We start from the raw sequence: 21,818 nt of genomic DNA on the forward strand, positions 1-21,818 counted from the left end.
CGTTCATGTAAGCAAAACGGAAATGACAAGCGAACTTCATTTTTTTTCGAGGGCAAGACTATTAACGCGATTAAATCAGGTCGTTCTTAATATACCTTATTGGCTATAAAACGTAAACGAAATGAGATAAAATTAAACGGTTTTCAAGAGCCAATTCGGAATTGCAGTGAGACATAGCTTGAAAAGTTACAGTTCGTTCATGTAAGCAAAACGGAAATGACAAGCGAACTTCATACTGTTTTTCGGGGACACGACTATTAACGCGATTAAATCAGGTCGTTCTTAATATACCTTACTGGCTATAAAACGTAAACGAAATGAGATAAAATTAAACGGTTTTCAAGAGCCAATTCGGAATTGCAGTGAGACATAGCTTGAAAAGTTACAGTTCGTTCATGTAAGCAAAACGGAAATGACAAGCGAACTTCATACTGTTTTTCGGGGACACGACTATTAACGCGATTAAATCAGGTCGTTCTTAATATACCTTACTGGCTATAAAACGTAAACGAAATGAGATAAAATTAAACGGTTTTCACGAACCAATTCGGAATTGCAGTCAGACATAGCTTGAAAAGTTTCAATTCGTTCATGTAAGCAAAACGGAAATGACAAGCGAACTTCTTTTTTTTCGAGGGCAAGACTATTAACGCGATTAAATCAGGTCGTTCTTAATATACCTTATTGGCTATAAAACGTAAACGAAATGAGATAAAATTAAACGGTTTTCAAAAGCCAATTCGGAATTGCAGTGAGACATAGCTTGAAAAGTTACAGTTCGTTCATGTAAGCAAAACGGAAATGACAAGCGAACTTCATACTGTTTTTCGGGGACACAACTATTAACGCGATTAAATCAGGTCGTTCTTAATATATTTTACTGGCTATAAAACGTAAACGAAATGAGATAAAATTAAACGGTTTTCACGAACCAATTCGGAATTGCAGTCAGACATAGCTTGAAAAGTTACAGTTCGTTCATGTAAGCAAAACAGAAATGACAAGCGAACTTCATTTTTTTTCGAGTGCAAGACTATGAACGCGGTTAAATCAGGTCGTTCTTAATATACCTTATTGGCTATAAAACGTAAACGAAATGAGATAAAATCAAACGGTTTTCACGAGCCAATTCGGAATTGCAGTGAGACATAGCTTGAAAAGTTTCAATTCGTTCATGTAAGCAAAACGGAAATGACAAGCAAACTTCATTTTTTTTCGAGGGCAAGACTATTAACGCGATTAAATCAGGTCGTTCTTAATATACCTTATTGGCTATAAAACGTAAACGAAATGAGATAAAATTAAACGGTTTTCACGAGCCAATTCGGAATTCCAGTCAAACATAGCTTGAAAAGTTTCAATTCGTCATGTAAGCAAAACGGAAATGACAAGCGAACTTCATTTTTTTTCGAGGGCAAGACTATTAACGCGATTAAATCAGGTCGTTCTTAATATACCTTATTGGCTATAAAACGTAAACGAAATGAGATAAAATTAAACGGTTTTCACGAGCCAATTCGGAATTGCAGTGAGACATAGCTTGAAAATTTTCAATTCGTTCATGTAAGCAAAACGGAAATGACAAGCAAACTTCATTTTTTTTCGAGGGCAAGACTAATAACGCGATTAAATCAGGTCGTTCTTAATATACCTCACTGGCCATAAAACGTAAACGAAATGAGATAAAATTAAACGGTTTTCACGAGCCAATTAGGAATTCCAGTCAGACACAGCTTGAAAAGTTTCAATTCGTTCATGTAAGCAAAACGGAAATGACAAGCGAACTTCATACTGTTTTTCGGGGACACGACTATTAACGCAATTAAATCAGGTCGTTCTTAATATACCTTATCGGCTATAAAACGTAAACGAAATGAGATAAAATTAAACGGTTTTCACGAACCAATTCGGAATTGCAGTGAGACATAGCTTGAAAAGTTTCAATTCGTTCATGTAAGCAAAACGGAAATGACAAGCGAACTTCATTTTTTTTCGAGGGCAAGACTATTAACGCGATTAAATCAGGTCGTTCTTAATATACCTTATTGGCTATAAAACGTAAACGAAATGAGATAAAATTAAACGGTCTTCACGAGCCAATTCGGAATTCCAGTCAGACATAGCTTGAAAAGTTTCAATTCGTTCATGCAAGCAAAACGGAAATGACAAGCGAACTTCTTTTTTTTCGTGGGCAAGACTATTAACGCAATCAAATCAGGTCGTTCTTAATATACCTTATTGGCTACAAAACGTAAACGAAATGAGATAAAATTAAACGGTTTTCACGAGCCAATTCGGAATTGCAGTCAAAAATAGCTTGAAAAGTTTCAAATCGTTCATGTAAGCAAAACGGAAATGACAAGCAAACTTCATTTTTTTTCGAGGGCAAGACTATTAACGCGATTAAATCAGGTCGTTCTTAATATACCTTATTGGCTATAAAACGTAAACGAAATGAGATAAAATTAAACGGTTTTCAAGAGCCAATTCGGAATTGCAGTGAGACATAGCTTGAAAAGTTACAGTTCGTTCATGTAAGCAAAACGGAAATGACAAGCGAACTTCATACTGTTTTTCGGGGACACGACTATTAACGCGATTAAATCAGGTCGTTCTTAATATACCTTACTGGCTATAAAACGTAAACGAAATGAGATAAAATTAAACGGTTTTCAAGAGCCAATTCGGAATTGCAGTGAGACATAGCTTGAAAAGTTACAGTTCGTTCATGTAAGCAAAACGGAAATGACAAGCGAACTTCATACTGTTTTTCGGGGACACGACTATTAACGCGATTAAATCAGGTCGTTCTTAATATACCTTACTGGCTATAAAACGTAAACGAAATGAGATAAAATTAAACGGTTTTCACGAACCAATTCGGAATTGCAGTCAGACATAGCTTGAAAAGTTTCAATTCGTTCATGTAAGCAAAACGGAAATGACAAGCGAACTTCTTTTTTTCGAGGGCAAGACTATTAACGCGATTAAATCAGGTCGTTCTTAATATACCTTATTGGCTATAAAACGTAAACGAAATGAGATAAAATTAAACGGTTTTCAAAAGCCAATTCGGAATTGCAGTGAGACATAGCTTGAAAAGTTACAGTTCGTTCATGTAAGCAAAACGGAAATGACAAGCGAACTTCATACTGTTTTTCGGGGACACAACTATTAACGCGATTTAATCAGGTCGTTCTTAATATACCTTATTGGCCATAAAACGTAAACGAAATGAGATAAAATTAACGGTTTTCACGAGCCAATTCGGAATTGCAGTCAGACATAGCTTGAAAAGTTTCAATTCGTTCATGTAAGCAAAACGGAAATGACAAGCGAACTTCATTTTTTTTCGAGTGCAAGACTATTAACGCAATTAAATCAGGTCGTTCTTAATATACCTTATCGGCTATAAAACGTAAACGAAATGAGATAAAATTAAACGGTTTTCACGAACCAATTCGGAATTGCAGTGAGACATAGCTTGAAAAGTTTCAATTCGTTCATGTAAGCAAAACGGAAATGACAAGCGAACTTCATTTTTTTTCGAGGGCAAGACTATTAACGCGATTAAATCAGGTCGTTCTTAATATACCTTATTGGCTATAAAACGTAAACGAAATGAGATAAAATTAAACGGTCTTCACGAGCCAATTCGGAATTCCAGTCAGACATAGCTTGAAAAGTTTCAATTCGTTCATGCAAGCAAAACGGAAATGACAAGCGAACTTCTTTTTTTTCGTGGGCAAGACTATTAACGCAATCAAATCAGGTCGTTCTTAATATACCTTATTGGCTACAAAACGTAAACGAAATGAGATAAAATTAAACGGTTTTCACGAGCCAATTCGGAATTGCAGTCAAAAATAGCTTGAAAAGTTTCAAATCGTTCATGTAAGCAAAACAGAAATGACAAGCGAACTTCATTTTTTTTCGAGTGCAAGACTATGAACGCGATTAAATCAGGTCGTTCTTAATACACCTTACTGGCCATAAAACGTACACGAAATGAGATAAAATTAAACGGTTTTCACGAGCTAATTCGGAATTGCAGTGAGACATAGCTTGAAAATTTTCAATTCGTTCATGTAAGCAAAACGGAAATGACAAGCAAACTTCATTTTTTTCGAGGGCAAGACTATTAACGCGATTAAATCAGGTCGTTCTTAATATACCTTATTGGCTATAAAACGTGAACGAAATGAGATAAAATCAAACGGTTTTCACGAGCCAATTCGGAATTGCAGTGAGACATAGCTTGAAAAGTTTCAATTCGTTCATGTAAGCAAAACGGAAATGACAAGCAAACTTCATTTTTTTCGAGGGCAAGACTATTAACGCGATTAAATCAGGTCGTTCTTAATATACCTTATTGGCTATGAAACGTAAACGAAATGAGATAAAATTAAACGGTTTTCACGAGCTAATTCGGAATTGCAGTGAGACATAGCTTGAAAATTTTCAATTCGTTCATGTAAGCAAAACGGAAATGACAAGCAAACTTCATTTTTTTTCGAGGGCAAGACTATTAACGCGATTAAATCAGGTCGTTCTTAATATACCTTATTGGCTATAAAACGTAAACGAAATGAGATAAAATTAAACGGTTTTCACGAGCCAATTCGGAATTCCAGTCAAACATAGCTTGAAAAGTTTCAATTCGTCATGTAAGCAAAACGGAAATGACAAGCGAACTTCATTTTTTTTCGAGGGCAAGACTATTAACGCGATTAAATCAGGTCGTTCTTAATATACCTTATTGGCTATAAAACGTAAACGAAATGAGATAAAATTAAACGGTTTTCACGAGCCAATTCGGAATTGCAGTGAGACATAGCTTGAAAATTTTCAATTCGTTCATGTAAGCAAAACGGAAATGACAAGCAAACTTCATTTTTTTTCGAGGGCAAGACTAATAACGCGATTAAATCAGGTCGTTCTTAATATACCTCACTGGCCATAAAACGTAAACGAAATGAGATAAAATTAAACGGTTTTCACGAGCCAATTAGGAATTCCAGTCAGACACAGCTTGAAAAGTTTCAATTCGTTCATGTAAGCAAAACGGAAATGACAAGCGAACTTCATACTGTTTTTCGGGGACACGACTATTAACGCAATTAAATCAGGTCGTTCTTAATATACCTTATCGGCTATAAAACGTAAACGAAATGAGATAAAATTAAACGGTTTTCACGAACCAATTCGGAATTGCAGTGAGACATAGCTTGAAAAGTTTCAATTCGTTCATGTAAGCAAAACGGAAATGACAAGCGAACTTCATTTTTTTTCGAGGGCAAGACTATTAACGCGATTAAATCAGGTCGTTCTTAATATACCTTATTGGCTATAAAACGTAAACGAAATGAGATAAAATTAAACGGTCTTCACGAGCCAATTCGGAATTCCAGTCAGACATAGCTTGAAAAGTTTCAATTCGTTTATGCAAGCAAAACGGAAATGACAAGCGAACTTCTTTTTTTTCGTGGGCAAGACTATTAACGCAATCAAATCAGGTCGTTCTTAATATACCTTATTGGCTACAAAACGTAAACGAAATGAGATAAAATTAAACGGTTTTCACGAGCCAATTCGGAATTGCAGTCAAAAATAGCTTGAAAAGTTTCAAATCGTTCATGTAAGCAAAACGGAAATGACAAGCAAACTTCATTTTTTTTCGAGGGCAAGACTATTAACGCGATTAAATCAGGTCGTTCTTAATATACCTTATTGGCTATAAAACGTAAACGAAATGAGATAAAATTAAACGGTTTTCAAGAGCCAATTCGGAATTGCAGTGAGACATAGCTTGAAAAGTTACAGTTCGTTCATGTAAGCAAAACGGAAATGACAAGCGAACTTCATACTGTTTTTCGGGGACACGACTATTAACGCGATTAAATCAGGTCGTTCTTAATATACCTTACTGGCTATAAAACGTAAACGAAATGAGATAAAATTAAACGGTTTTCAAGAGCCAATTCGGAATTGCAGTGAGACATAGCTTGAAAAGTTACAGTTCGTTCATGTAAGCAAAACGGAAATGACAAGCGAACTTCATACTGTTTTTCGGGGACACGACTATTAACGCGATTAAATCAGGTCGTTCTTAATATACCTTACTGGCTATAAAACGTAAACGAAATGAGATAAAATTAAACGGTTTTCACGAACCAATTCGGAATTGCAGTCAGACATAGCTTGAAAAGTTTCAATTCGTTCATGTAAGCAAAACGGAAATGACAAGCGAACTTCTTTTTTTTCGAGGGCAAGACTATTAACGCGATTAAATCAGGTCGTTCTTAATATACCTTATTGGCTATAAAACGTAAACGAAATGAGATAAAATTAAACGGTTTTCAAAAGCCAATTCGGAATTGCAGTGAGACATAGCTTGAAAAGTTACAGTTCGTTCATGTAAGCAAAACGGAAATGACAAACGAACTTCATACTGTTTTTCGGGGACACAACTATTAACGCGATTAAATCAGGTCGTTCTTAATATACCTTACTGGCTATAAAACGTAAACGAAATGAGATAAAATTAAACGGTTTTCACGAACCAATTCGGAATTGCAGTCAGACATAGCTTGAAAAGTTTCAATTCGTTCATGTAAGCAAAACGGAAATGACAAGCGAACTTCATTTTTTTTCGAGGGCAAGACTATTAACGCGATTAAATCAGGTCGTTCTTAATATACCTTATTGGCTATAAAACGTAAACGAAATGAGATAAAATTAAACGGGTTTCACGAGCCAATTCGGAATTGCATTTAGACATAGCTTAAAAAGTTTCAATTCGTTCATGTAAGCAAAACGGAAATGACAAGCGAACTTCATTGTTTTTCGAGTGCAAGACTATTAACGCGATTAAATCAGGTCGTTCTTAATATACCTTATCGGCTATAAAACGTAAACGAAATGAGATAAAATTAAACGGTTTTCACGAGCCAATTCGGAATTGCAGTGAGACATAGCTTGAAAAGTTTCAATTCGTTCATGTAAGCAAAACGGAAATGACAAGCGAACTTCATTTTTTTTCGAGGGCAAGACTATTAACGCGATTAAATCAGGTCGTTCTTAATATACCTTATTGGCTATAAAACGTAAACGAAATGAGATAAAATCAAACGGTTTTCACGAACCAATTCGGAATTGCAGTGAGACATAGCTTGAAAAGTTTCAATTCGTTCATGTAAGCAAAACGGAAATGACAAGCGAACTTCTTTTTTTTTCGAGGGCAAGACTATTAACGCGATTAAATCAGGTCGTTCTTAATATACCTTACTGGCCATAAAACGTAAACGAAATGAGATAAAATTAAACGGTTTTCACGAGCCAATTAGGAATTCCAGTCAGACACAGCTTGAAAAGTTTCAATTCGTTCATGTAAGCAAAACGGAAATGACAAGCGAACTTCATACTGTTTTTCGGGGACACGACTATTAACGCGATTAAATCAGGTCGTTCTTAATATACCTTACTGGCTATAAAACGTAAACGAAATGAGATAAAATAAAACGGTTTTCACGAGCCAATTCGGAATTGTATTTAGACACAGCTTAAAAAGTTTCAATTCGTTCATGTAAGCAAAACGGAAATGACAAGCGAACTTCATTTTTTTTCGAGTGCAAGACTATTAATGCGATTAAATCAGGTCGTTCTTAATATACCTTATCGGCTATAAAACGTAAACGAAATGAGATAAAATTAAACGGTTTTCACGAACCAATTCGGAATTGCAGTGAGACATAGCTTGAAAAGTTTCAATTCGTTCATGTAAGCAAAACGGAAATGACAAGCGAACTTCATTTTTTTCGAGTGCAAGACTATTAACGCGATTAAATCAGGTCGTTCTTAATATACCTTACTGGCCATAAAACGTAAACGAAATGAGATAAAATTAAACGGTTTTCACGATCCAATTCGGAATTGCAGTCAGACATAGCTTGAAAAGTTACAGTTCGTTCATGTAAGCAAAACGGAAATGACAAGCGAACTTCATTTTTTTTCGAGTGCAAGACTATTTACGCGATTAAATCAGGTCGTTCTTAATATACCTTATTGGCTATAAAACGTAAACGAAATGAGATAAAATTAAACGGTTTTCACGAGGCAATTCGGAATTGCATTTAGACATAGCTTGAAAAGTTACAGTTCGTTCATGTAAGCAAAACAGAAATGACAAGCGAACTTTATTTTTTTTCGAGTGCAAGACTATTAACGCGATTAAATCAGGTCGTTCTTAATATACCTTATTGGCCATAAAACGTAAACGAAATGACATAAAATTAAACGGTTTTCACGAGCCAATTCGGAATTGCAGTCAGAAATAGCTTGAAAAGTTTCAATTCGTTCATGTAAGCAAAACGGAAATGACAAGCGAACTTCATTTTTTTCGAGTGCAAGACTATTAACGCGATTAAATCAGGTCGTTCTTAATATACCTTATTGGCCATAAAACGTAAACGAAATGACATAAAATTAAACGGTTTTCACGAGCCAATTCGGAATTGCAGTCAGACATAGCTTGAAAAGTTACAGTTCGTTCATGTAAGCAAAACGGAAATGACAAGCGAACTTCATACTGTTTTTCGGGGGCACGACTATTTACGCGATTAAATCAGGTCGTTCTTAATATACCTTATTGGCAAGGGATGGGCCAAGCCGAGCTAGAACCCGAGTACTCGGTACCGAGCACGGATGTTTTGATGCTCGGTGCTTGGCTGAGCAGTTGCACAAACTGACGCGAGTATGAAATTTGCATTTGTATGCCGGGCAGTGTGCCAAAGAGTTTCCAAGAACAGGCTGTGGGATTTGTTTGTGGGCAACACATAAACACTGAAAATAAATACAAAAATGGGTATAGTTTACAGGAGCTACCTAGGTTACCTGTGTCAAATTGCAAGGACAACATTTTTGTGTGTATACTTCTGATCATGCAGCAAAAGCACTTTTTATTGCAATGATTCCTTCCACATCCTGCATCACCACTGCATCCTGCTAAGACAACAGCTCACATGGAAAGCGAATGGAACTTATGTGGTCACCTACAATACATGCAAAGAGAAGTAGGTAAGGCAAACAAAAAATGTTTAGATGAGCACATGTTGGATCATGTGACCAAGCAAACCAGTTAAAAACAGAAAAGTTTAACATCTCAAACGAATACATTGGGACATTAAACAACAGAAAACTAGAAGGGTGGCTTAGAACACATTGCTCTTGCACATACACTATGATCTATTTTTAAAACATACATTAATTTCCTATCCTTTTTTTGTATTGGGTCCCATATTAGCCATCGTCTTTTATAACCTTGGTTGTTTCTGCAGGCAAAAACTCATGGGTCCCCACATATGCAAAGTTGAAAGTCAAAGGGCTGTTAACAACCCCCGAACTGCAATGGTGCAATAACAATAATTGGCATACTTTATAAGCTATCCAAATTTTAGCCAATTCTGACATTGTTCACAAACTCACCCATTTTAGGGGGCTGGTGGGGTAAATACTACGATTATCCGGACAAACAAAGTGGGATGCACATTAACATAACTATATCTACCATCTGTATAAGTTTCAGGAAAAGCCATCAAACATTAAACGAAAAAAAGAATCGGACAAACTTTGGATAGAAGAAAAAAGAAGAAAAAAACAAAAACATTTTGAGTAAAATCAATATGTGTCCCCTTCAGGGAAAGGGACCCATAATAATCCAATCTTTTCTATATCAGGCTTGCATAAAAGACTCATGATGGATGTCACTTGTAATCTGGATGAACACATGTTGGATCATGTGACCAAACAAACCTGTTAAAAACAGAAAAGTTTAACATCTAATAGGAAAATATACCTGTGCATCAAACAACAAAAAAACAACAGCTACCAATGGTTTGAGCAGAATCTACACCAGTGGTGTTTAACCTATGTGTTGCAACCTTAGATAGGGTTGTTTACAATTTTAGTGGGGGTCATGAATGCTTTCGATAAACATGCTACTCCAAGAGTATTTTATTCCAAACCATGTAGTATATACATTCAAATCAAACAAATAAAAGTTGACATATCACCTCACATTAAAATTCCTAATTAAAAGATGCTGTGCTGTCTTCCAAAACAAAGAAGTTAGCTAATATCTCAAACCTAAAACAAAATCAACAATATATAAACTAATCCAGTGGTTCTTAACCTGTGGGTAGTTACCCCCAAAGTGGTAATTTGGCATTTTAAAAGGGGTAACATAGATTTTCTGTTATAGTTATTTTTAGATTCTTAATTATCATTATTGTAACCAGCAAAAATTTTGTAATGAGGGTAAAATTTATTCAAAATAATTCAATAAAAAGTCAAACTAAATAAATTTCTCTGCGTCCTGCAACGTTTTCAAAATAAAAAAGAAGTAACTTCGATGGCAAATGTTGTTATGCACTTCTACTCTAACAGTCTCAATATGTTTCACTCATAACCATGCTATTTGTGATGTCATCAAACTAGAACTAGAGTCTCTCGTAAACATCTGTTTCATATACAATTGACGGTATAGTCCAGTTAGTGATAGGCATCATAGGCATGAGGTAGCATTTGTTTCCTTTGTAGTAGTAAGGATAATTTAGACCCCAAAAATGTTAGGTGATATTTTTTTAAAAAGGGGTAATTGATATCCATCAAAACATTTTGTGGGTAACAACAGAAAAAAGGTTAAGAACCACTGATCTAATCAAAGCAGTGAATGCATTGATCCTATATTTGTTTTCTACACTCTAAAGCAGAAGATGACAATATGTTTGCCACAACTCATTGCCAGGCTGTGGGATTTGTTTAGGTACAACATATAAACATTACACTACAAAAAAAACAGGAAAAAGACTAATTGTATAAAGGTCATTTTACAGTAGTTACCTAGGATAGCTGTTCGAAATTGCAAAGACAGCATTTTTGTGTACATACGCTGGTGGATACTTCTGACCATGCAGCAAAAGCACTGTATTTTGTAGCCCAAAGGAGTTCATTGCAATGATTTCTTCCACCTCCTGCATCCAGCAAAGACAACAGCTCACATGGAAAGCGAATTGAACTTATGTGGCCACCTGCAACATATACGAAGAGCAGTAGATAAGGCAAACAAAACCTGTTTAGCGAGATAATGTGTTATGGTACTATTCGCCAAAAATCCACCTAGGAGCCTCTTAAATATTTGAGGACACTGGTTGAAAAACCTACATGTGCCAAGAAACACTCAACTAATGATTTATACTATGAACAAATCAATGAGTCTTAAAATGCTCTGTATGTACCTACAGCCTCATCGCCTAACTGAGTCAAAAACTATAATATACATACACATTTTGCTTGCTACTGAGGCATTTACTGATACCGGGCTCACTGTCATCAAAAAGTCAACCAGCAGTATCATGTCTCATTCAAAGAGCTTTATAATGGATAAGAGCATGCTACTCCAAACCATGTAGCATATACATTAAAATCAAACAAATAAAAGGTAACATATCACCTCACATTAAAATAACTCATTAATAGATGCTGTGCTGTCTTCAAAAAAATAATATCCATCAGTTTTCTAATTGGTATCATAAGTGTATGCCTCAGCGGGTTAGCCAACATATCAAACCTAAAACAAAATCAACAATATAAATTTAAGATCAAATCATAGCACTAAATGCATTTGATTCTATATCATATTTGTATCCCTAAATTTTACAGCATATAGGATACAAGAGAAAATCCAAATTATCACACAGGCATTTCGAACTAGGTACCAATTGGACATAATTCGGCTGTATAGTACTGTTCCAAGGCTAACAGCTAAACAGTAGAAAACTACAACACACATGCCCACCTTTCAGATGTTGAATGTTGTTCTAAAGTCTTTGCTTAGAACGAAAAAACTGCCTCAGCCGTCCAAGCCCACCAGCTGCATCTTCACAGGACAGTGATATAAGGTAGGTGACTGGCAATGGAAAAATAGCACCCAATCTTGTCATAATTTGGGCTAAAGTAGAAGACAAAGTTTGGATACCATTCTCTCTGTTGCAATTCAGATCTTTGGAATGAATTGAATATTAATAGAAACCTGACAAAACATAAGGTACAAGTTAAAGTTCGTACAAGGCAGAAAAGTTTCTTAGTAAACTGTAAAACAGGGTCACAGAGCTGCCACTGAAAATTTTAAAATATCCCAAGGTTCATCACTTACCAAAAATTCCAAGGTTTGTCGAAAAATCACAAGATCACCTAAAAAATGGCAAACACACAGTATATATGTAATCTAGTGCAGGCAACATAATTATTATAGTTACGCCAGAACCCAGCCACCACGTACCTTCAAACAGACGCTAAGAAATACCAGTAAAATACGAAAGAAAAAATAGTTTTTGTGTACATCTTTTTACTGGTACATGATACATCGAAAAAGCAATAATGCTGGCCTGACTTACTAGTTTTGACAGTGTTTTTCAATCACTTACACGGCTTCGATCACTAAATTGACAAAGCACTGTTATGCAAATTGTTAATTCAAAAAATGGATTTTGCAAAACGATTATTTTTGATGAAAAATGGTAATAAGTTAACCTTAAACGTATTCAACGGATAATATAAAAAAAATCCCAAGATTTAAAACGTTTTTCCCAAAGTCCCAAGCTCAGCACTGAAATCCCAAGATCTTGGGAAAAATCCCAAGGAGTGGCAGCCCTACTGAGTTACCTAACGATTCTGTCTTTAATCTTCATAATTTTGCGACAAAACGACCAAAAACAGTCTCAAGGTCTCAACTTTTAAGACACAAATTTTCACCACGTCTGTTTACAAACAGCTGATGACGTAATGTTTATTTTCACAGCTGTTCAAAAACCATGTTTCGCGCTCAATAATTTTCGAAAATAAATGCACATTAACGAACTTCCGAACTTGCGATTCCATCGAGGCGTAAAAGTTTAACTTGTAAATCACTTTTGCAGCAAAAAGACGCAATCTACTATCGTTCTTGGACCAATGAAACGTTACTTCTTTATTTGAGTTTGCATTTGACAAAAGGTCATCACGCGGTCAAATTTTTATGAAAAAGTAGTTATTGCCCATTCATTGGCACAAAACAAAACCGGAGATAGCCAGCAATAGCTGAATTTCGGCACTGGAAACTTTGGGGAAAATGTAACGTCATAACTAAACACTGAAATCATATTTGCCAATTTAGGAATTATTACGTCACGTTAATTAGATTCAGAAAACTGTACCAAAAAAGTTTGTAAACAATTGCGGTCAACTAAGACACCAAATATTATTTTAACTCCAAAAGTGCAATTTTTATCCCAAATTCATGCCACAATTGATAACAAAGTATTTTTTTATGGTATCACTTTTCATGACATGGTCGTTAGTCCGTGACCAAATTTCCACAAAAAGCTTGTCAACAAACATTTTTGGACAAATCTCAACGTTTACATGTGATTTTATGGATTCCTTTTATTCTATGTTTAAATAAATCTCTGTCTGCCTTATCAAGTAACAGCACAAACATAATAAAGAGATATTTTACACAATGCAAAACAACACGGACGGACCTAAAAGAAAACTTTATTTACGCCAAAAACATGCACCAGATTTTGAACACAAGCAAAAGCATACATAATAGGATCCACTAAAATAGGACATTTCATTTACTGGAACCATGCCTTCTACAAAACACATCTTCTATTAAAACTATTTCAGCAACCTTACTGTCTGAGGCGATGCAATGTCAAATGTTTTCAAGCAGGAAGGTTTGTGAAATCAAGGGACACACAAATGAACATATACAGCAATTAGGCTACAAATACAAAGTAGAAACAACAATTGGTGCTGAAAGGATAGGGGTTTGTATCCACATAAGTAAGCCTGTTTGAATCAAAACATAAAAATAACAGCTTGAATTTAAATGTAACATGTCTTATCTTATGTTACCTTCTGAGATCAACACATTAGACCCAAAATCAAAAACGGAAAGACACAATCCCACTATACGCACACATGGCTTAAAGAGTGTAAATTTGTAAAGTATATTCTATGACGGGCTTCAATTAAACAGCTTTAAAAACCTACAGTGAAGAAAAAGGTTCAAAAACCAGGGGTTTCCGTACTTTGAAATAACACAAAACACTTGCTGTAAAAAAAATTGCATACCCGACACATTAAACCATCAATGCTCTGGTGGATAATCTTGAAAATACCGTATGAAAGTGTGTGTGTGGGGGGGGGACAAAGAAAATAATCCATCAGTAAATCCAAGCTATGACTCAAATGTTGGTATGTATGTGTCCTTCTGCTACTGTGCAAGCCTGAAATAAGAATACAAAAAGACATTTAGAAATGAAATCAAAGTTTAAAATGTATATGTGGCTTTGCCAAGCATATACTGGTCAAAAATATTTAGCCCCAAGGGTCAGCCTACACTTGCCTAAGAAAATTGGTTTCCAGGCCAAACATAAACAGCTTAGCAATGTGACTTAGTTGTTTTTAGAAACTAACACTGCCTATTACTTAGGTGAAATATATATGTCTAAATAAAACAGTGGACGACTTCAGACTTGTCAAAGTTTTTAGTCTGCCACATATTTGTAAAGTTAAATCCCAACATCCCACCTTTTCTTTGTGTAATTTATCTCCCATTTCCCCAGTTCAGGTAAAGGTTTTTGTTGCTTAATAACCCTGACTCATCTTGGACAACTGCTTAGTCACTCACTTTGACAACAATGACTCATCAGTATTTTGTTGCTCAGCATCTGAAAAAGCAATTGTAAGTTCTTAAAAAGCCAAACAAAATAAATACAAACCAGCAAAATGCATAAAAATGTTGACACTTCTTTACAAATTAAATTTGCATAATGAAGTTTGTACTGATGTGTGTAATAAGAAAAACAATAAAGGAATCATAATAAAATAAAAAAGTGTATTCTGAATGTCAATAAATATGATAATAGTAACATATCAAACCTCTGCAAACACCTCAACTAACAGACAAATCATTTGGAAATCGCAGCAAGGGACATTACCTGGATTGTTGTGAAATGTCAAAGTTGAAGGGTCGTCAAACTCATCACTGAACGGGATGTCAACATTACTAGGATGCGTCGAATCATCGATTATTTCTACTGTAAACTAGTCGTTTGTAGCAAAATACAAGGTTTTATTCAAATCTGGACTTCCAGGCATGGAGGTGGCACCTTTCTGGGTTTGTTTGAGCTCTTCTGTCACCCGATGGCTGAATGTCCGCCCAAATATGCAACTGTCGGCAGATGCGGAGATTAAGTGAGAGTTGTGGTTGAAAGTGAGAGCAACCGCTACCTCTGAATGCCGGCTGATCATGCAAACACAATCTCCTGCGAGACAAACAAAAGATTCTTGTTAAAAATGTTAATTGGAAAAACAGTTGCAAATACATTAAAGCAATTTAAAAACTGATGCAGAAAAAATGCAAACTTGTAAAAGGCCAGTATTGTGAAATTCCTACCATGAGTAAATTTGCTAGACATACATTTAGTCATTTGACATGAATAAAACATGTTTGATTAATTTAAGTGGAAATGCTTATTAATATTGTATAACTGCAAATTGCTTTTCAATTTTCTCAACAAATGCAAACCAACACGGAACTGTGGTGTACGAGAGGACATAGATGTTTTTATCAACACACGAGGTTGCAACAAGCGTTTTGCACCAAAGATGTCATATTCGGTTAAATTGCAGCTGCACGCAACTAGCACTGAATCATCGATGAATAAAATCCACAGTTAGAATGGCTGGGTTTAAAATTTTGTGGATTTGCTTGCTCAACAATGGCCATGTCAGCCATCGAGTGTTTTACAACATAATGTTGTTCTCAACTGATGTCAGTTGTAGTAGTAGAGAGACTTGTCTGTTTCACAGCTCATTAGTCGAAACTGTAATTATAAATCTGATTGAGACCAAGAATTGTCAGCATCAAGATTAAACAACTATGCTCTCTGTTAAACAACATAATGAGACTAAAACACAAAAATCACAAATGTGGTACAAAAACAAATGCAGCTGAAAACTGGACACTTTCACTGTGACTGATATATATATATATATATATAATTAAGAAAGCTTAGGCAAAGTAAAAAGCAATGTACAAAGAAAGGTTCGGAAAAAAGTCAGATTTTTAAATGTTACACATTTGGTTCAAACAAAGGCAAATCACTTAAACATGCGTGTTTCATTTTCCAAATTTACCCTTGTTAACTTGTATGATTTAAATTCCAGCGTTTTAATGCAGTTTATTGTAGTTCAGGGGTCTCAAACACGCGGCCCGCGGGCCGCATGCGGCCCTCCAAGTGTTTTTGTGCGGCCCGCAAAGTCACTTTTAGAAGTTATGTGTTTTACTCAGGCGTAATACCCTGTCAGATCAGTAAGTTTACAAGATACAATCACTTTCTGTTGGTCGTATGCAACGTTTTAATAGGAAAAAATTAAAATAGATCCTCTTTAGAATGAGCAATTGCGAGAGTTGCGTCACATTTTTTCCATTGTTGCGTCATTAAAGGTCATTTTTTTCACACAAAGCAATAAAGCACAGTTGGTTCTTGTGCTTAATTACACTATATCTGTTTCCTATTGTGTTGTTTTTAATGTGGTTAAAGGTATAAATCAACATTTTAGATTTAAATCATGCAATACTTTTATTGCATGTTACACTGTAACAAATCTTTCGATAGTGCGGCCCTTGCCTTAATTAAAAGTTTGTTTTTGGCCCTTGAAGCAGTTTGAGTTTGAGACCCCTGTTGTAGTTCGTGTAAATGATACTTAGTGCATTGAATTTACATTTTGTGTCAACTGGGTCGAATTAGCCACAGCAGTGACAGTTTACCTCGGGAAACATTGTTGTCCAGATCACAATAAAAAATTATATAAGACTTGGAATAGATATTCTAGAATCGAAACAACTATTCTAAAATACCTAGTTATACTAGTTTCAACTTCCCTACATGACAGTTTACCTCATAATCTCGGTTCACAAACTTCACAGCAGTGACGGCAGCAGAATGATCAGCTATCGTGTTGGACGGAATATAATCATCAGTAAACATGTGAACACATCGATCTCTACTCGCACTTGCAAGCATCGAACCACGGTGAGAATAATCCATGCTTAATATATCCCCGTCGTGTGACGAAATAAATGATATCCTCTTAAACGTCATAAGGTCGTACACACTAAAAACAAATGATTGGTTGTCATAAAAAACGCAAAACTATTTAGTCTTAAGGATTACAAAAAAACAAATCCAAAATAACAACTTAAAACCAAATTCCAAATTTACTGTGGCTTGGAAAAACAAGCTAAAATAGGTGCAGCCTAGAAACCAGCGATGAAATTACTGATGCATATTTATGATAGAGTGTTAAATTGTGTGCAGAATTCCCCAATGTGCCCAGACATAAAGATGACTACAAATTGAATTAGGAAGTATGTTGAATACATACTGCTGGATACTCCCACTCCTGTCGCCAACCACATGTGTTTGCCGTCATTATAAACAGAAATGCAACGTGCTTCAACCGATGTTTTAGTGTCCGTGAAGTGTTTCTCCATACTTTCCAATAGAATTGTGTGTTTCAGAACCTACAAATATTTAATAACTAACTTATTGCTCGTTCAATACATATATCCTACAAACAGCCACAATATATAAGGTTCGTACACATGTTTGGTCATCGATTTTCCAAATCCTGACTCTGCCGTCATTTGAAACCGAAACAAAACAGCTGACTCAGCACAATCAGAAAGAGTCTGCAAAAACACCATAAGGAAGAAACTATTATTACATGTAAACAGGGTTTTGTGCCCCAGTGATTTAAATCAGTGACAAAAACAAAACAAGAATTTGACTAAATAAATTAAATCAGAAAGACTTTTCTGAATTTGGTTTACATTTATAATTCCACTGTTATAATTAGTTTACACTCATGAGACATGATTACAGCAGCTGACGTTACAACATTTCATTCATTTTCAGCCACTACTGATGATATTTGAATAGTTATAGTATGTCTATTGACATAAGCCTATATACTTTTTGTTATGAATTATGTAATGATCTCCATGGATGTGAGGGGTACAGAAACTGACGATGCTTTTTTTGAGCACATTTAACATTAAAAAAAATCACTAAAAAATGATCAGTCACTGTTTTTAAGTATTTTGGATATCGAAGAGCAGTGTGTCCCGATTAATAACATTTATTGTTTACAATTGTCTTTTGTGATGAAATATAATTTTTTTAGTGATGTAACTTCAATATATGTATGTTACAAAGACAAACCTTGATTTCCTAGACACACGAGCTGTGAAACCTCGAAACTGAAGTGACATTTGGTTTTTCAAAATCCATCACATCAGTTATAACAAGTGAGTGATTAGAAAATACAAGATGCAGCCACATGTTGTAGACATCTACTGACATCGCAAGCACTTCATAACCTCTGCAAGAATCCAATTGTAAGTTCAAAATAATTAATGTAAAAATATATTAAACAATATGCATGGATCTGTTCATAAATTTAGTCATAAAAATAAAAGCTCAAATAGATGTAAATGCAACATGGTTTATTATTTTATAACTGCTTCTGCAAATGCTCATGCCCACATCAGTGATATTGAGGCAAGTTGCTTTTTATGTCTACTTGGGCCGTTATTTTTCTCATTAAATATGTAAAAATTTTGAAACTAACTTTTACCAAAATACGACTTCTTATCAGGCAGCAAAAGCAAAAGCACGATTTTGTCTTTATTCTTCATAATTTTGCGACAAAACGACCAAAAACAGTCTCAACTTTAAAGATAAAAAATTTTTCGCCACGTCTGTTTACAAACAGCTGATCGCTGATGACGCAATGTTTATTTTCACAGCTGTTCAATAAATATGTTTCGCGCTCAATAATTTTCGGAAATAAATGCACATTAACGAACTTCTGAACTTGCAATTCCATAAAGGCGTAAATGTTTAACTTGTAAATCACTTGTGCAGCAAAAAAACGCAATCTACTATCGTTCTTGGATCAATGAAACGTTACTTCTTTATTTGAGTTTGCATTTGGCAAAATGTCATCACGCGGTCAATTTTTTCCGGAGATAAAACAAAACCGGAGATAGCCAGCAATAGCTGAATTTCGGCACTGGAAACTTCTGAAAAAATGTTACGTCATAACTAACCACTGAAATCATATTTGGCAAACTCATGAATTATTGCGTCACGTTAATTAGATTCAGAAAACATTACTAATAAATTTTTTTAAACAACTGCGGTAAATTAAAACACCAAATTTTATTATAACTCCAAAAATGCAATTTTTTCCCCAAATTCATGCCGCAATTGATAACAAAGTATTTTTTTATGGTATCACTTTTCATGACATGGTCGTTAGTGCGTGACCAAATTTCCACAAAAAGCTTGTCAACAAACATTTTTGGACAAATCTCAACGTTTACATGTGATTTTATGGATTCCTTTTATTCTATGTTGAAATAAATCTCTGTCTGCCTTATCAAGTAACAGCACAAACATAATAAAGAGATATTTTACACAATGCAAAACAACACGGACGGATCTAAAAGAAAACTTTATTTACGCCAAAAACATGCACCAGATTTTGAACACAAGCGAAAGCATACATAATAGGATCCACTAAAATAGGACATTTCATTTACTGGAACCATGCCTTCTACAAAACACATCTTCTATTAAAACTATTTCAGCAACCTTACTGTCTGAGGCGATGCAAATGTCAAATGTTTTCAAGCAGGAAGGTTTGTGAAATCAAGGGACACACTAATGAACATATACAGCAATTAGGCTACAAATACAAAGTAGAAACAACAATTGGTGCTGAAAGGATAGGGGTTTGTATCCACATAAGTAAGCCTGTTTGAATCAAAACATAAAAATAACAGCTTGAATTTAAATGTAACATGTCTTATCTTATGTTACCTTCTGAGATCAACACATTACACCCAAAATCAAAAACGGAAAGACACAATCCCAATATACGCACACATGGCTTAAAGAGTGTAAATTTGTAAAGTATATTCTATGACCGGCTTCAATTAAACAGCTTTAAAAACCTACAGTGAAGAAAAAGGTTCAAAAACCTGGGGTTTCCGTACTTTGCCATAACACAAAACACTTGCTGTAAAAAAATTGCATACCCGACACATTAAACCATCAATGCTCTGGTGGATAATCTTGAAAATACCAGATAAAAGTGTGTGTGTGTGTGGGGGGGGGGGGACAAAGAAAATAATCCATCAGTAAATCCAAGCTATGACTCAAATGTTGGTATGTATGTGTCCTTCTGCTACTGTGCAAGCCTGAAATAAGAATACAAAAAGACATTTAGAAATGAAATCAAAGTTTAAAATGTATATGTGGCTTTGCCAAGCATATACTGGTCAAAAATATTTAGCCCCAAGGGTCAGCCTACACTTGCCTAAGAAAATTGGTTTCCAGGCCAAACATAAACAGCTTAGCAATGTGACTTAGTTGTTTTTAGAAACCAACACTGCCTATTACTTAGGTGAAATATATATGTCTAAATAAAACAGTGGACGACTTCAGACTTTTCAAAGTTTTTAGTCTGCCACATATTTGTAAAGTTAAATCCCAACATCCCACCTTTTCTTCGTGTAATTTATCTCCCATTTCCCCAGTTCAGGTAAAGGTTTGTTGCTTAATAACCCTGACTCATCGTTGGACAACTGCTTAGTGCTTAGTCACTCACTTTGACAACAATGACTCATCAGTATTTTGTTGCTCAGCATCTGAAAAAGCAATTGTAAGTTCTTAAAAAGCCAAACAAAATAAATACAAACCAGCAAAATGCATAAAAATGTTGACACTTCTTTACAAATTAAATTTGCATAATGAAGTTTGTACTGATGTGTGTAATAAGAAAAACAATAAAGGAATCATAATAAATTAAAAAAGTGTATTCTGAATGTCAATAAATATGATAATAGTAACATATCAAACCTCTGCAAACATCTCAACTAACGGACAAATCATTTGGAAATCGCAGCAAGGGACATTACCTGGATTGTTGTGAAGTGTCAAAGTTGAAGGGTCGTCAAACTCATCACTGAACGGGATGTCAACATTACTAGGATGCGTCGAATCATCGATTATTTCCTATGTGAACTAGTCGTTTGTAGCAAAATACAAGGTTTTATTCAAATCTGGACTTCCAGGCATGGAGGTGGCACCTTTCTGGGTTTGTTTGAGCTCTTCTGTCACCCGATGGCTAAATGTCCGCCCAAATATGCAACTGTCGGCAGATGCGGAGATTAAGTGAGAGTTGTGGTCAAAAGTGAGAGCAACCGCTACCTCTGAATGCCGGCTGATCATGCAAACACAATCTCCTGCGAGACAAACAAAAGATTCTTGTTAAAAATGTTAATTGGAAAAACAGTTGCAAATACATTAAAGCAATTTAAAAACTGATGTAGAAAAAATGCAAACTTGTAAAAGGCCAGTATTGTGAAATTCCTACCATGAGTAAATTTGCTAGACATACATTTAGTCATTTGACATGAATAAAACATGTTTGATTGAATTAAGTGGAAATGCTTATTAATATTGTATAACTGCAAATTGCTTTTTGATTTTCTCAACAAATGCAAACCAACACTGACCTGTGGTGTACGGGAGGACATAGATGTTTTTATCAACACACGAGGTTGCAACAAGCGTTTTGCACCAAAGATGTCATATTCGGTTAAATTGCAGCTGCACGCAACTAGCACTGGATCA

At 35.2% G+C, this 21,818-nt stretch overlaps 1 protein-coding gene across 6 annotated transcripts in view; it reads right to left on the reverse strand.

Moving 5' to 3' along the window:
- Positions 1-21,818, reverse strand: part of LOC145224734 (mitogen-activated protein kinase-binding protein 1-like) — a 179,639-nt gene that overhangs the window by 95,666 nt on the left and 62,155 nt on the right. The window contains exons 6-12 of one of the 6 annotated variants that reach the window (XM_080091311.1): positions 18,336-18,495; positions 17,715-17,803; positions 17,497-17,635; positions 17,010-17,226; positions 15,045-15,932; positions 14,635-14,774; positions 13,818-14,330 (exon numbers count right to left, since the gene is read on the reverse strand). In XM_080091311.1, the coding sequence (XP_079947437.1) occupies positions 15,882-15,932; positions 17,010-17,213 (255 nt within the window). In that variant the 5' untranslated portion in view covers positions 17,214-17,226; positions 17,497-17,635; positions 17,715-17,803; positions 18,336-18,495 and the 3' untranslated portion in view covers positions 13,818-14,330; positions 14,635-14,774; positions 15,045-15,881. The other 5 variants (XM_080091312.1, XM_080091313.1, XR_013859730.1 and 2 more) reach the window with 5 other exon arrangements.

Source organism: Phallusia mammillata, chromosome 4 (genome assembly GCF_965637545.1).
Source record: "Phallusia mammillata chromosome 4, kaPhaMamm4.hap1.1, whole genome shotgun sequence".
Taxonomy (NCBI): Eukaryota; Metazoa; Chordata; class Ascidiacea; order Phlebobranchia; family Ascidiidae; genus Phallusia; species Phallusia mammillata.